A 16,154-nucleotide genomic window follows, 5' to 3' on the forward strand; every position below is an offset into this window, starting at 1 on the left:
TAACTGGCAGAGCCTCGTGACCAACCAAGTCACTGAAATTGAGAAGTATCTAAGTTCAGAAAATGACAACCAGCCTAAAAAAAGAAAGGCGGAAGAAATGTTGAGGGAATAACAGATAAGTGACAGTGACACATGCTTCCGGTGGTGAGATGATGCAGCGGTGCTGATGCCGTTCTCACTGGGGTGAGCGCCACTGCAGCTCAAGCTCTGCGGCTGTCTTCACTTTCCGCCTCTGCTGCCATGGTGAGGGTGAGGTCTGCAGAAGCAGGAGGGGAGCTGGCTTGTATCTGGGATTTGCCATAGCATCCAGCACCCCTTAAGACTCCTGTCACTGTATACACGGCCTCCACAGCTCCTGTCTCTCAGCATCCTGCACAGAACAGAACTCCAGCACTACTTAAGGCAGACAATTCAAACTTGAGACAATGAACACCCAGACCAGTTTTTAGTTTATAATGTTTTACTATGATTTAATTTTTTCCCCAGAAAGGAACAAAATTATATGCATATATAATTTCAAGTATCAGAAAGACTCAAAAGACTGTTTTTCACTTTGTTCAGGTTTTGTTTCCATGCATTAAGTGTGTCATACAGTTGCTGCCACTGTTGTTTTCCAAATGTCCGATGTGTGCTATGACTAAAAATGGAAGAAATTAAAAACAAAGAATTAGTCAACCTTTTATCTTCTGGTGTTCTTTTTATAGTACTACACACTTGAATCTAGTTAAGAGCAAAGTTAAATATATATAAAAAAGTAACAGAATTTAAAAATTAATACTAGTTTCAAAAACAATCTTTACCATACTGATCAAACCTTCTCTTCTCCTACCAACTCTATAAAGTGGACACAAAAGTCATTAGTATTCCAGCCAGTGCTCGGCCATTAAATGAAATGTGCTGGAAAATAGGACTCTTTCATTAAATAAGCTAATCACATTCAGGCTGAACTTTAATAAAATTATGATAAATAGCAACTATTTAACTACAGCCAACTTGAAAGAACACCAACCTCAGTTCTCTAAACAGTGCAATAATCACATCAAACCAAACTGTCCTACATAATGCTGCGAAGTATGAAATGTCTTACCTGACAACTACTTTTCTCTGGGTCTGATCAATTTTGCAGTAGACCATTTTAGTTCTCACCGCTGAAAAAAGATTTTTCACATTATATGTTATACAGGACATGCACAAGAAACACAGCTGAGGTGGGACCACATGACCATAATAAACTTTACACGCCTTCCCACTGTGTTTTACAGATCAGCTCTTTGAATCTGACTGGGAAGGAGAGCAACAGGACACAGCCAGCCGAAGGGTACACTTGTGTCCCCTGGCTCTGAGGCATTTCCCCTGCAGTCCTAGGTGCCCATCCTAATAGGGCTCTGCTTTTCTACGGGCTACCAGGGAGTTAGAGCATCAGAAAGAAACCTTGTCACTTCTGTACATTCTACTGATTTTTAATGTCACTGCAGAGACTGACTAGATTTTCAAGCTTGAGTCTGGGCAAACATCCTATTCTAACTTAGTGTTCAATTTCCTGTTTCTGAACTACACTGCAGATTATTTGCTAGGTGCCAGGCCTGGTCCTTTATCTGCACTAATTCATTTGCTCCTCACAATCACAAACTCTATTCTGCTTATTTAGGGAGGCCTGCTCTTAACCACAATATAACTCTGCCTCTCCTATGTGCTTTCAGAAGACAATACCAAAATCCATGGAATTATCACACCACTCAATCTTCACATTACAAATCTGTCTGCTAATCTACTAAACACAATCATATGCCACATGTTAGCACAAGGTTCAAGGTAAAAACTCTCCATAGCAGAAATCCTAGACCTTGACATAAACATTCCAGTTACCTTACCATCAATCACAAAGGCTTCCACATCGTCAGCGCCAATCTGAAGTTCTTGCTGCATTGTATCAAAGGAAATCTCCTTGTTCTCCACTGCCATTCCCATGAAAGTGAGCAGTCTCATCTTTGCCATGTTCTGCTCATGTAACAGGCCTGAAGAACAAAACAGAGCCTGCTCAGGCCCTGAATTCGCTCAAGGGCCACAGTCACAACTCAGGCAAGCTGTGGGGATCACCAGGTTTGAGCACTTGACAGGCAATTTTCAGAAACCCTGTGTTTGTGAACTATAAAGTAACCCCATCATAAACTTATGAGTGTTTAATTTTTGTGGACCTGTATTTCTTTTTCATAATTCCTAGTGCACAGTAGCTGTACACACCAGGCTTCACAGTGATATTTTGATGCACATACATCATATCTACCCTCTCTATCCACTTCACATGCCTGTTCTTCACTACAGCCATGCCACAGAGTCCAAAGATTGGGCTATGAAAAGACACTTTAGGCCCTAAAATTTTGTACTGTTTTGTATTTTGGTATGTATACATTTTAGGAGATAAAACCCCCATTTCCTAGTACATTTCCTAGTTAAATGACCCACCCAGGCTTACTTTCACTAATAGTTCTTCATCTAAACACAAAGGATTGTCTATCTAGGATGTGTTGTGTTGCTATCACTAGTAACATTATGTAATAATATTTTTTCACAAATATTTTAAGTTATGAAACCATTTCCATTTCCCTTCAGGTCACTTTGGATTCAATATTTACAAATAAAAACTGCCAAAAAAATGGTTATCACTTAACATTACAAAGCAAAATACTTAGTACTAAATTAAATAACTGAAAGTTATAGTATTATAACTAATAGTGATACTTGTTCTAAAATGCAAAATTAGAAAACTATACAAATAATTCCAATTCTGCATTGTAATTTCTCATGAAACATGGTATTACTAATCAGATCACAAAAATCTGTCAGATCTAGAAACTTAAGTTACCCAAGTCCCAATTCCGTTAGTATAAGAAACACAACCAAGGAGCAAATAGCAGATGGCTGATCATGTGACCAGGTACAAACTCACATTACTACCTGGCCCTGAGGAGAAGCAGCATTATCAGAGTATCATAATACTTGTCTTAATGGCACTTTTGTAAAGATGTTTCTAAAACTTACTTATAATCACTTGTATGTTAGAGCTTTCAAATTATGTACATTCAGCAAATGACCAATTATGTGATTTAGTAATTCAGAGCCCCAAGTTTATACTGTTGAAAAAGTTACCTAAGCCCCCATAAATAAATCTGAAATTTACAATGTTCACATACAGTGAAGAGTAGGGGAACCCATTAATATACGGCATGATCATCTGTTAATTAGCTGTAATTACGAAAGCAGCTTCCTATTTGGCACACATTCAACAAAACCCAATCATCATAACTCAAATGAATGAGGTACACAGAAGTATTGCTAACGGGGTTTAATGGTAATCTACAAGCAACAAAAAATCAATTAGTGCACATTAACCCTAATTAACAAATGCAAATCAGATGCTGATTAAGTTTCTGAAACAAGATAGCAACTGGTTAACACTAGACCACACATGGCCATGTCAGGGCAATTTAGCTGACACCGGGTAATGATGCTTCTGGCCTCACCATCGAAATGAATAAAAAATGTTTCGAAAAATGCATGCCACCTGTGGAATCCAGACATCTGTAACCTGACTTTTAGCTGTAATAAATGTCAAATAATACCATGGTAACTCTAAATACACAAACTCAATGAAAGTATCTTTTCCAAAACATCTTAAACTAACAGACTTCTGATGGAAGATATTTAATTTGTGTACATGTTCACAAAACAAAAGCAAATTAGGAAATGATTTCTAATTAGTAAAATAAATTAGCAAGGTTACAAATTTTTCCTGTCAGAGCAAGTTAAAGATTCTAAAAAATTCCTTAACATTCCCAGTACTTGGGGCATCTGTGGTTTTTTTAATATGATAAAATGATAGAAATTCCTGCAAATACTAAGGTATTATTAAAAATACCTTTAAAACCTATTTTATTGCTACTTTGTGCAGTTACAGTTTTACCATGAGTGAAAAAAATGAAGCAGTGATGACTATTTCCAGGAGGGATTACATAAACCATCATCCATTCCACATGTGGAAACTGAGGAGTTTAAACTGATGTCTAGTCATTGTTTAAAACAAAGACACAAAGTCCTAGCCCTCCGTACATGCAGACAGATGCAGTGAAGCTGGAGCTGAGGTGTTGTAGGCCTTTGTCTCATACCACTAGAACACTACCTCCAAGGGGCTGGTTTTCTGCCCTGTATTTCAATTCTAAAGTTATAAAAAATCTAATTTTATGGAAACATTTATTCATTACTAATATGTCAAAACCTTAATGCAGTAATAAAAAAATGTGCATCATTGAGCAATTTCTGCATTGTCACTGACCCCTGCCTTAAAATGCTGCCACATAGAAAACGCAATTTTAATGCATGCAATAGCTTATGAACCAGTGCTCCTTTGAAACAGTCAATTACACATCAATGGGGGAGTGTCAAAGTGTTAATTACTACTCCTCTCTGCCTTGGTGCGTAAATAAAGAGGGTGCTGACATTAACATTCCATCACAGGGCTTCATGCCACAAAGCAAATTAACTGGGACAGAATGTAGTTTTCTGGGTCTAGTGCACCTGGCAAAGCACTCCACACTAACAATCGCGCCTCTGCTTCATCTTGGCGTTATTTCAAATGCCTTGTGTCCAAGTAAAGTCAACCTTCCCCAATTCCAATTGGGGACAGGAATGGGTGACAGGAATGATCACCATGCCAAAAACCAGGTATAATCAGGTAGATTATAACTGTACATCTACATCTCAAAAACCTAAGACTTAATAATTCAATTCAAATATGAGACACATCATCACCTTCTCACGTATTTTGATTATTGCCTGAACAAAGCCCCATACTTTCATAGTTGCTTTGCTGTTAAACAAAACCTGTCCTTTTAGAACATTCAAAACTTGCTCAACTGGAGTTTCTTCCTAAGTATTCTCTTCGTAGTATGTTAAAAACATGCTCCAGAGAAAATAAAGAGTATAAACTGTTATGACAGTGATGGCGAACCTGTGGCAGGCCTGCCATGGCAGGCTCTTTGCACCACTGGAAGCTCCGGAAGGTTCAGGATCGCTGGCACAGGGGCTTTGCTCAACGAAGACAAGGTTCAACTCAATTCAACAAACGGCACTGAACTCTGATGCATGAGGACAGACTGAAGACAGAGCTCAGGCCTGAAAATCAGACGTTTTATGGGGTCTTCAACACACTGGAGCTGGCAGTTCCTATCATCAAATTGTTACGTATCTATTTCTAATCAGCAGTGTTGTTTCTTTGGTAATTCTTTAATTTCTGGTGGTAGAAGGATCAAAGCATGAGGCATACTTGAGGGAGGAAAAATGTTTTCTACTACAGTTTTGCAGCTACATGGTGGGGGAACTGGCTAAAAATGCAGTCACCACACATCTAAGGAATTAAGGTCTTCTCCACAGAGACAACTCTGTTTCAAACAATAACCTTGAGCTTCACACAGTGCCTTGAATCATCTCTTGAAACAGCACCATTACAATGAGGCAACAGGAGCCCTTCTCGACCCAGCTTTAAAATTGCAGGCTATCATGGAACTACTCCTGCAGGCACCTCACTCTGGCTGGGACTTCATGAGAATCATGGTTTTCTTTGAACTGAAGGGGCCCAAGTCCAACAGGCTTAGGAGAGAAAAGGCCCAGGAGCGCTAACCTTTGGCTCTTGTCATAACACATGCCATCTTGTATCCTGCATGGTTTGTGACTCCCACTTGCAATGGTCGCCATTAATTTCCAGTTTCAGTGCACTATGGTCAGACTGGCCCATTGATAGTTCACGTTAATTTCCATGTGTTTATGGAGCCTCTGCTGCCCACCTGTCTCAGCTTGAGAAATTTAGAAGTTTAAGGAGGCAACTCAGCAGGGGCCAGGGTAGTCACTTTGTAAACACCCTGGGGGGAGGGGGGGGAGAGAGACAGTAGCAATATAGCTCCAGGCATCAGAGCTTGGTAAGTCCAAAGTCCTGAGGACAATTTCCTATCCAAAAAAAAACTGCGGGTACACAGGGTCTGAGTGCTCCTTCAACCAGGGACATGTAGCTTGCTTACAACAGAAGAGAGGAAGAGGCTTGTGTTCCTCGCTCCCTCCTTTTGCTCTGGCTGCTTCTGCTGTCTTCTGTGCCTGGAAGTTTAGTCCCAGTGCCTCGCCACCCTGCCTTGGCGCCAACTGAGCATCAACTGAAACCACCCCAAATTGTGAGCTAAATAAACCTTCCCTTCCTTCATTTTGGGGGTCAGGCATTTTGTCCCAGCAATAAGAGAAAAGTAACCAAGACACCCGTGCAGCACTGGGCACTGACCATGGCCTGGTACATGGCAGGCATGCGTTCTACCATGGAGCTGCATCCCAGCCCATGCATATGAAGGTTTTTGAGACAGGGTATGCTGGTGCCCAGACTGGCCTTGAAGTTGAAACGCTCCTTTTAAGAAGCTAGGATTAAAGGCACTCACCACCACCACAGCTCACCTCAGTATTCTTTTAAACTGCCATTTAACATTTGTTTCTCTTCTGTCATAGGCCACTCAGAGGAATGCAGACAAGGCTACAAACATGTCTGCACATCTTGTAGTCCACAACTGTTACCCAGAGCATGTTCCCATGGACCCATCCCTCAGGGCAGAAACCCAAAACTTACCAAGTGAGTCAATGAAGTCTTTGTTATTCTGATAAAACTTGACATACGATGCCAATTTAGCACTCACAAAAATGGTTAAAAGCTACACAGATGAAACAAAAAAGATACTGTCAACACAGAATCCAGATTTATACTCAATATGTTTAAGACATTGATAGCTGCAGAAAGAGTCTCATCAAACCACTGCCCAACCCCTCTGCTTTCACACTGGTCACTTTTTAAATGAAATAATCAGAAACATAGCTAGCCTAAACTGCTGTTAAATGGCACAGCCAAACAGAAGATAACATCATCTGTCTTCTGAATGGGTGTGGTACATTAATAAACGAAATGTGTATTACTGAAGTCCATAATGGCCAACCCGAGTCTGACCAAAGACAGGGACGAGGAACAAGACTGTTCTGGGGCTGGGGACAGCTGTGGCCCCAAACTGCTGCCCCCAGTGCAGAGCTCCATGGGTTAGGCCAAGGGCAGAGGGCATGCTGCTTCAGCACCAAAGGCGCAGGAGGACACACACACTTACGTCATGAATCAGCTCGCCTTCCAGGAACTTGACTGGCTTTAAAGTAAGCAGATGGTCGAAAAGAAATGCGTTGGGGTCTTTCAGAGCTCGTACAATGCACCTTTATTGGAAAACAGAAAAGCAAGCTCAGTGTCTTCAAATCTTTGCTTTCTGCTCTCTCTGCAGGTCACAAAATTAACTCAGCAAACTTGAGTCAAGTGCACACACTAAAAAGGTACAAGAAAGAGATTAATGAGGCTAACACAGGCTGTACCAGGTCACCTGTTTTAACGTAAGGAGATAAAGCAGCACTGAAGAGAATGCTGCAGCCACACCTCAGCAGGGGCTCAGGGGCCCCTCATCCCTGAACCCCTCACGAATGTCCCAGAGTCACACACTGGCATCGGGCTCCTGCACTACTGCTGCCGAGAACCTGCCTAACACGGTCCCCACTCGCTAAAAGGGGTGCAGGAAAATCTGAACACAGGCAGGCTAGGCTGAGGTCAGAGGCCCACACCCCATCTCCGATGTGCATGGCCAGGGTTCCTGGGCAACAGCCCAGTAACAGCAACTTCATAAAAAAAATAAAGAAAATAGAGCTTTTCATCCTTACTGTTACTCATGCAATCTCAGACTGCTTAAAGCTCTTAGTTTCTCATCAGCAGGGGGGCTAATTTCTAGCAAGTCCACGAATGTTCCCCATTTATATACCTTAAAGTGAAAGAGAGGGGGGGTCTAGCTCACACCCTGGAACTGCTGTCCCCAGCCATGGATTCCCCGCAGTGACCAACAGCTCAGCACCAAACTTGAATCTCACAGTGCACTGTCTGGCCCACTGGTAGTAGCAGACTTGATCTCAGAGCTTTGTAACCAAGTATTCCAGCTTGCCTCGGAGTTATAGAACCACCCACAACAGCGATGTTCCGCATTACCTGTGGGCGTCGACTCGTGCCTGGGAGGCATTGTCTTCCGTGTAACTCCCAAGCAGTTCCACCATGACTTTGGAAGCAGCATCACTAAAAAGAAATACTGTGTCAGGAATCTAAATGTATGTCACTGTCATTCAGTGCTAAAATGAGCACTAAGCAGCAGCTACTGTACTGATGATGCATCTGTGGGCACCAGGGTAAGTCAGACAACTAGAGAGGAACAACCTCATAACAGAAACGAAGGTGATGTAACAAAAGCAGCAGAGAGTGGCTACTCAAGACAGGAAGCTGAGATGCCCAGGGTATAAAACAGCCCTTGCCACTATCGCCTTGGCTAACTGGTGGGGAGCGGGGGGATGTCAGCGGCTTTCCAGGTGAAAGGCACGGGAAAGGCTCAGGGCAAGAAAAAGGTTCACGGGTTCCTGAAACTGACTACGGAAACCACAGCACATACTCCAGCAACTCTCCTGTGACGGTCTCCCAATGAGAGTATCCTTAAAAACATGTAGATGATCAACTATCACTGCCAAGAAAAGGGTTAAATAACATTACCGTCACTGAACTTGGACTCCTAGAAAATGTTTACCTTTACCCATCATTACTTCCTTTAAACTGGCAGGTCCTCAGCCAGTGAGACAAGGCATTACCAAACTAGGGGACACTGGATTTTTCTTCTTTTTTTGAAAAAATCACTTTTCTCTCCACACCTGTATTCAACTTGCAGAAACTTAGTAGGGAATCCAGCACTTATGTCAGAAAGCTAAATGGGGCTCTGAAGTTTCTTTAAAAATTAAGGTCTATACACAAATACAATTACAGGCACGGCTAAGCAGTAGTTAGCGTCTCCCATCGAGTAATGTGACTGTCTCAGCTTCCCTGGCCCACTCTCCAAGCACAGGTCCATGCGCTTCCTGGCTGCAGCAGCCACAGGACACGCCAATCTGGTGGATCTTACCAGCTAAAGAATCTTTACAATCCACTTAGAAATCCACAGCATGATACCTGACACTCTCATGAACACTAAAGAAAACCAAATTGTAAGACTCAAATCCAAATGTACAGGCATCCAGGCCCCAGGCCAGCAGCATCCGTCCACTCAGTACCTTTGATGTGCTCACCTTCCTCCTGGGCAGGCGGGGCTGACAGACAAGCCCTTTCCTCCCCCAAGCCAAGCTGGTAACCCTCTGTCCACCAAGGGTGTCAAATGGGACCCAAGCAGCACACACTGCTCCAAAGGGAGGTGCGCAACTAAAACATGGACTCCTCACAGGGCCAGCATGCTGTGTGGGACAGGGTGGACCTTATGCTTTGCGGCCCAGCTGAGCTCCACCGCCAGTGACCCAACCCTTGCCAAGCAGCCAGACCTCACATAGACAAGTGTGCACAGGTGTGCCCCAAGGAAGTTTCATCGACACTGAAACTTAGATTCAGATGTTCGAGTAGTGAAATACTCCCATTCGACTTTTCTCAATTATGTGAAGGCATGAGAATCGTCCTCAGCTCATGAGCCAGCTCCAGTCCTGATGGCGATCGCTCAGGCTTCTGGGCCTGACACAGCTGGCCATTGTGTCTGTGTATGACGGGGAAGAGGATGCTGGCATCACAGCCCACACACCCATCACTGCAGTACACGACATGTCGAGGAGTCCCACACACAGCGGGGTGCGTGTGGGGGCTATGCTAGGAACCTCGTATCTTGTTCTGCACCCTGAAAATGAACACTCAAAGGTCCACTACCAGAGAGGGACCATGCTGACACCCAAGGACATCATCACTGCAGCACGGAATCAGCCAGGCACTGCGCTTAGTCAGGGAGCTGCAGACAGCGGGCCCTGAGGACACCCTGAGATATCCTGCTAAGAAATAGCTGCGCCACTATCAGGAGGACACAGACACTTGGGAGGGAGAAAGTGACCCACTCCTCAGATCACACTGAGTTGATACACCTGTGGGCCACTTGCAAATGGGAACAAGCGACAGACAACAGACCTGAAGCTCGGGAGCACAGCCCGGGGTACACACGTGGCTCCGCATCCCGAAGCACGGCAAGTGGCCTGGCCCAAGGGAGGATTAGAGGAACAGAGATCCCAGCCCACACAGGAGTCAGAATGGCCTGCCGAGGGCTGAGGAAGAGCAACAAGAGTCCCCCGGCCACATCTGCTGCAATGCCCAATGAAGGAGCAGCCTTCACACAGGCTCCCTTTGCACCAAGAGAAGCCATAGCCCCGACCAGACTGGTGCTTAGAGACGGCACCCCGCTGTTCAAACCTGCTTCCTCTCACCGTCACTGCCATCGCTGGCCTTGGAGCCCTATTTGTCTGTATTTCACAAGAGTCATGAGACACCAGGGTCAGGCACCACCCGAAGCAGAGCAAAAACTTGGGAACCCAACCTCATGCAGGCCGCCACTCAGCGCTGAGCGCCTCACTGCGAGCACAGGAGGAAGCACAGGTGCAGGCGCGGGTAGCTTCTCAGGGGCAGGAGGGGTGCTGCTGAAGGAGCGCCCTGGAGTCGGCTCTGCTTCCTCAGAACAGAGCTGCTGAAGGTTCTAAGCAGAGCAGAAAATCTCGTCTCCACACTGAACAGAACTTCATGCAGCTGTATTCGTAACAGACGGAAAGGGGCCAAGGCCCAAAGCAGAAACCAGTTAGCAGAGACTTAAGGAATCGAGGTAAGAAATAGATGCAGCGAGCATAGGTCTGCCTGGATCTGTGCAGAGCTGACGGCATCTGGTGATGGCCAGAGGTGGGGCTGAAAGACAGGGAATCCCAGGCTGAAGTCCAGGTCTCGGTCTTGAGCACATGAAAGCCTTGGAAGTGTTAGAGTGTTCCGGAGTTAGAGAACAGAGAAATCCGGCTAAGGAGGAAAACTAAGCTTCACTGCTGCGGGCGCGGGATGTGAGGAGCCCTCTACACAGCACAGGGGACGCCCCATTCCCCAAAACCACGAATCCTGGCCCACCCAGCATCACGGCAAGACTGTGGAGCACCCTGCAGCCCAGCAGAACAGCTCCACACCGGGTCAGCCCACGTCCAGGGTTAGAGAAGAAAAGGAACCTACAGAGAAGCTACCAGAGGGCGGGCAGGGCAGACTCCAGAGCATGATGCCTCCGGCCCAGCTGCAGGAGGTTTCAGGGGACAGACTGGCAGAGCTGCCTTGAGTCCCGCTTGTGACCACCATGAAGGGGCAGCAGCCGCAGTAGATCCATGCTCCCTGGATTTCTCCAGAAGATTCGTTCAGCCACTTTCCTCCACAGCTGAGGGCTGGCTGATTAGGAACAGAAAAACCTGCCCTTGACAAGTGTCTGGGAAGTCAGGGTGGTGCCAATCACTTAGGTGTCCCTACGCCAGGAAATCCAATGGCCCTCAGGAAAAGCCTGGGAAAGATGGGAAGGGTGGCAGCGGGGATACCCAACAAGCCGTGCGGGGAGCCTGCCATAAGAACATGTGCGGCACATTTCACCTTTCAGCAACTGCACGCTGAAGCAGGAAGCAAAGGTGCTCTACGTGCAGTTTATCCAGGGTTATGCAACAAGTGGCGAAAGATTAGAACTGAACAGCCCAGATATTTAACACCTGCATTCAAACACAGACTCTTTCTCTTAACAGCCACTAGCGACCTCCGAGTGAAATGGCCTTTCTCTTCCCTTGGCACCTTCTGGCCGCTTGTGAGAAACATCCACAGCTTCAGACTCACATGAAGACAAGAATCCCCTGCTCATCCTCTTCAAAAACAAAGCATTCCAACTTTCACAACAAAAATATTCGCGTTTCTTCTGATATTTTAAATGGTCTGCAAAAACAATCTATTTTAACATAACAAAAACCTCTTAATCTTGCCAACACTCTCTGACATATTAAACACTGAAACTGAAAGCCATTATGAAATGTGTGAAATGGCTAAGTTGAAAACTAGTTACTTTTTCTAAAATCAGTGTGAGAAAACAAATTAAAAAGATGGTCAAACCCGAAGATCAGCTGGGCTTGGTGGTGCACACCAGTGTTTCCAGCATTTGGGAGGCTGAGGCAGGAGATCCATGAGTTCAAGGCCAACCTGCACTGCACAGTGAAACTCTGTCTCAAAAAGACAAAAACAAAACCCATGCACACACACACAAAACCACTTCAGATTATCTTTCATTAAAACAAAAACTCATTTTCAAAAACTGGGCCAAACCGATCCCTTAAAGGCAGCCTAAAACTTTTGTGGAAGAAGTGTCCTGGGCAGAGTCTGCAGGGCTGATGGAAGCCCCAGAGACCCAAACCCCACCAAAGCACACACCTCCCTGCAACTTAGGAAAACTTACAAAAACAGATGTGTAACAACTGCGGAGGTGAAAGAGAACAAGGGCACCTACCCTGCCTTCAACAACCATCCCCGCCAACCTGTACCACCCGGAGGGGAGCGTGTGCCTGCCGCTTGGGTACCTTTTCTTACAATCCACTAGTGCCTCGTAAAGCAGCCTTAACAGGGTATGCTTCTTCTCAGTGGTGAGGTTCCAGTCCGAAATCCACTTTCTAACCTGGGGAGAGACAGAGTTGAGAAACACTGTCTCTCAGTGGAGCAGCGACCCCAGCACACCCCTCTCCACTCCACTCCGCAGGTGCACAGGCCACCACACACCTGGTCCAGCTCAGTGGGGACATACTGGATGGCCCCGCAGGACGCCGCCACACGGACGAGGCTGCAGTACACTGCGTACCTCACCGGGGTATTCTTATCCATCCCGTGGAAGAGGTTGCTGAGCCTGTGAGCAGAGAACAGAGCAACTTCAATATCAGCACCTTGGGAGCCAGGCTGGGGTCCCTGCACTCTCTTGGCCCGAGGTGCCATCACTGCTAAGCTCTTAACTGTCCAGCGCAGGGCCTGCCCACACGGCCCACAGCCACGTCTCAGAGCCACAGCCAGCATCAAGTTCCCAGGAGCAGGAGGGGGGCAGCCGCCGGGTGGGGACTTACAGCTGCAGCCTCAGAGACGGTCGCTCACCCTCCCGGAACTTGACCAGCTTCTCACACAGGCTTTCGATCAGTGCCTCCTGCTTGTCGGGCTCAAGGATCAGCAGCAGGGAGACCACGCTGTTCATCACACTCTCCACATCTGCATAGCAGCAACAGCAAGGTTGGCACTCAGTGTGTCCACCGGAGCTCCCCCTCAACAGCCCCTCACCTTACAGTACCCACACAGCTAACCAGGCCCTGGGATGCAGCCCTGCGCCCACCTCCCCTTCAGTGGAGGGCAGAAAATGTAGCACACACAGGCTCAGAAAGTGACTGCCAGCCCTGAGCAGAGCAGAACTGCTAAGACTTGGCTTCTAACGAGCACAGCAGAGCAGGAGACCCTGCCTATGTACGCAGTCCCCATGTCTGCTTGCATGTTAGATTGTTTGAAGTTACTAGTTAGGCCTTAGGCTAGGACGCCGTCTCAGCCGAGGAAAACTCTGTACTACACACACAGGATTATCTAGAAATGAAAGCTATTAATGTTCCCTTTGCTGGCTCACTTTCAAGTATTAATACATGAGTCATTTGCCAAGTCTAATCGCTAATCATGTCTAGAGATTTCACAACTTGCAATCTCAAAAAGTCCCCACTTTATTGCAGTACACAGGGAATCAGAATCAGCCTAATAATTAAACTGTTTTTAGATCACTTGAAATTATCAGCATTTGATGTGTATAATAACCTGGAAGAAATACAAATGTTAGAGGAGGTTTTCTCAAAATTGCCTGAAGGCTTAAAATAGTACTGAAAAGTATAAAACACAACATAACAAAATCTTATGATTAAGAAATATTACAAAAATTAAAACCAAACCTTTATCATCTTCCTTCAAACACACATCGCAGGCTTCAATGATCTGAGCCAGGTCCACATGCAGCCCCCCTTCCGAGTTCTCTTCTGAGATCTCTGCTCCTTTGGACTTGAGGTATGCACGCAGCTCTGCGGCCTGTGGAAGCAAAGACTGGTGTATGTCAGGATCGGTGGACGCTCAAGAGCTTTCGATGACACAACAATGGGATGGTGCCACAGGTTCACCAGCCACAGAGTAAAACAAAACGTTAAACACCATTCTATGCCACTTCTGAACAATGTCGAACAACTATATTTCAGAATCCATCTATTTCCCACTCCGTTTCAGGGCCCTCCTATCTTCCTGAAGGCCCAGCACACAGACACTCTCAGAGGTCACCTTCATCTGGCTGGACTGCAGTACCTGTAGCAAAAGCTTTCTAAAACTAGTGCAATGCAAAGCATTCCATGCCACATTTCCTTCCTGAAGAGTGCGGTCCCTCACACACAGCCACACGACTAGAAAAGCCACAGGCATTACCTGGGAAAGGAGGAGGCCTGTTTTAACGAGTGAGAACCCAGCCAAGACAAGCATTTGGCACATACAAAGACTAAATCCCATGAATATTGTCTCAAATATATGTATCATGTTGGAAGTGCCTCGTCACATGAATTTATACTTTTTTCTTTTAAGGGCTCAGGATTCATGGTAGACAATTATGAAGAATGTAGTTAAGACAATAAAATGAAAACAGAACCAGACATGAAAGGGGATCATTAGTAACGCTTAGGCATATTTTTCTAGATCACACCCAAAAAAAACTTGGTGGAAGCCATTAAAATTTCAAACCCACAAATGTTTGCTACCTCAGCAATGTATATTAAGTCGACAGATTTGTTAATGCTTAATTTTTCAAAAAACATAGTAATCTCGTATGAGAGCTAGTATTATAAGCAAGAATTCAAAACATTCACCCTCACATTATCAGAGAACAAAACTATTGGAAAGCATGCTTCATTGGCAATTAGAGAAACAAAACATGGTCCCAAAAGACAAAGGCGGCTGGGTGTAGTGGCGCAGGCCTGTGATCCCAGCACCTAGGAGCCTCCCGGAAAGCCCCTTTCTAGCTAGGCCTTGGCATCAACCGCTATAACTGGGAGAAGAAACACAGGGAGGCACTTGTGGATCCAGGGCAAACTCTTTCAAATAACCCCTGAAACCTTCGGTTTTCACGCCTTTCTCACGGGTCGGTGGCTGCAGCGCGGCACAGGTAAAAGGAAACGTGGGTGAAGAACCTCAGGGTTAACTCCGGTCTAACCGGCATCCGACCAAATGGAAACCCAGAAAAGCCAGTGCGACACCGACGTGCCTCGAGTAGTGCCAAACCTAAGGGACGCTATCTTGTACAAGCAGTGACAGGAACTTCGCCGTTAACAAATTCTTTCGTGTGTTACAAAAGAAAGATCGAAACTTTTTCCGTGACCCAACAGCCAGCTGTTGGCAGCAGCATCCAATGCAGTGCGCTGCGCGTCCCGGCTCCGCGCCTGTCCTGTGCTCCAGGGCCCCCGACCCGTTTGCACCGCGGGGCGGGGTCGCATCTGCAAGCTAACGGCCACTTCAGAGACTCGGGACCACTGTGCCCGGAAAGGGGCAGCAACGAGGCCACGCAGCACTGGCTGCGGCGCAGCGCCGCGAGCAGGACGCAGCTCGCACTTCTGGGTGGGAATGCGCGCGACCCGGGGGCACCTGGTGTGGCCGCCGCGAGACTCCCTGCGGGTCACCCGTCTTCCCGAGGCGCGCGGGTCCGGCCCTGCCTCGCGCCACCTAGGGCTGGCGCCGTCCAGAGGCCGCACTCCGCGTCGGGAGGTCTGGGAGCCGGCGGGCAGGGACTCGGGCCGGGCCGCACCCCCCACCCCGCCTGCGAGCGCGCCTCTGCCTCCCGCCCGGCCCCGCGTCCCTAAGCGGCCCCGCCCGGGGCGACCCATACGCACCTGGTCCTCCTCGCTGATGTCAATGAAGGCCGGGACACTCATAGTGTCGGAGCCCGCACCACACTGTAGCACCACGCCGACCGGAAGGGACGCTGGTGCTCGCGGCCTGCCCGCACAACTACTTCCGGGTTATGCGCGCGCGTCCGGGGCAGAGCTAAGGGAGATTTCCGGGGCCGCGTCCTCTAAGCTCTTCTTTCCGGGTTCATTTCCGGCGGCTGCAGGACGCCCCGCGTGGATTTCCCAGCAGTGGCGCCGCGCCCTCCTTTTTCCTGGCCGCGCGTGGGCAG

At 46.9% G+C, this 16,154-nt stretch overlaps 1 protein-coding gene across 1 annotated transcript; it reads right to left on the minus strand.

The window, feature by feature from the left end:
- Nucleotides 1–442: 442 nt before the first annotated feature.
- Eif3m (eukaryotic translation initiation factor 3 subunit M) lies at nt 443–16,066 on the minus strand. The gene is made up of 11 exons (XM_003464486.5): nt 15,868–16,066; nt 13,900–14,032; nt 13,045–13,183; nt 12,710–12,833; nt 12,514–12,608; nt 8,090–8,173; nt 7,179–7,278; nt 6,656–6,737; nt 1,872–2,015; nt 1,088–1,148; nt 443–637 (listed from the first exon to the last, which is right to left on the minus strand). The coding sequence occupies exons 1-11, from the start codon at nt 15,907–15,909 to the stop codon at nt 517–519; spliced, it is 1,125 nt and encodes a 374-aa protein (XP_003464534.1). The 5' UTR covers nt 15,910–16,066; the 3' UTR covers nt 443–516.
- Between the last annotated feature and the right edge of the window lie 88 nt (nt 16,067–16,154).

The sequence above is a fragment of the Cavia porcellus genome, unplaced genomic scaffold (assembly GCF_034190915.1).
Source record: "Cavia porcellus strain 051 isolate PalLab524CR breed Dunkin Hartley unplaced genomic scaffold, mCavPor4.1 scaffold_9, whole genome shotgun sequence".
Lineage (NCBI taxonomy): Eukaryota > Metazoa > Chordata > Mammalia > Rodentia > Caviidae > Cavia > Cavia porcellus.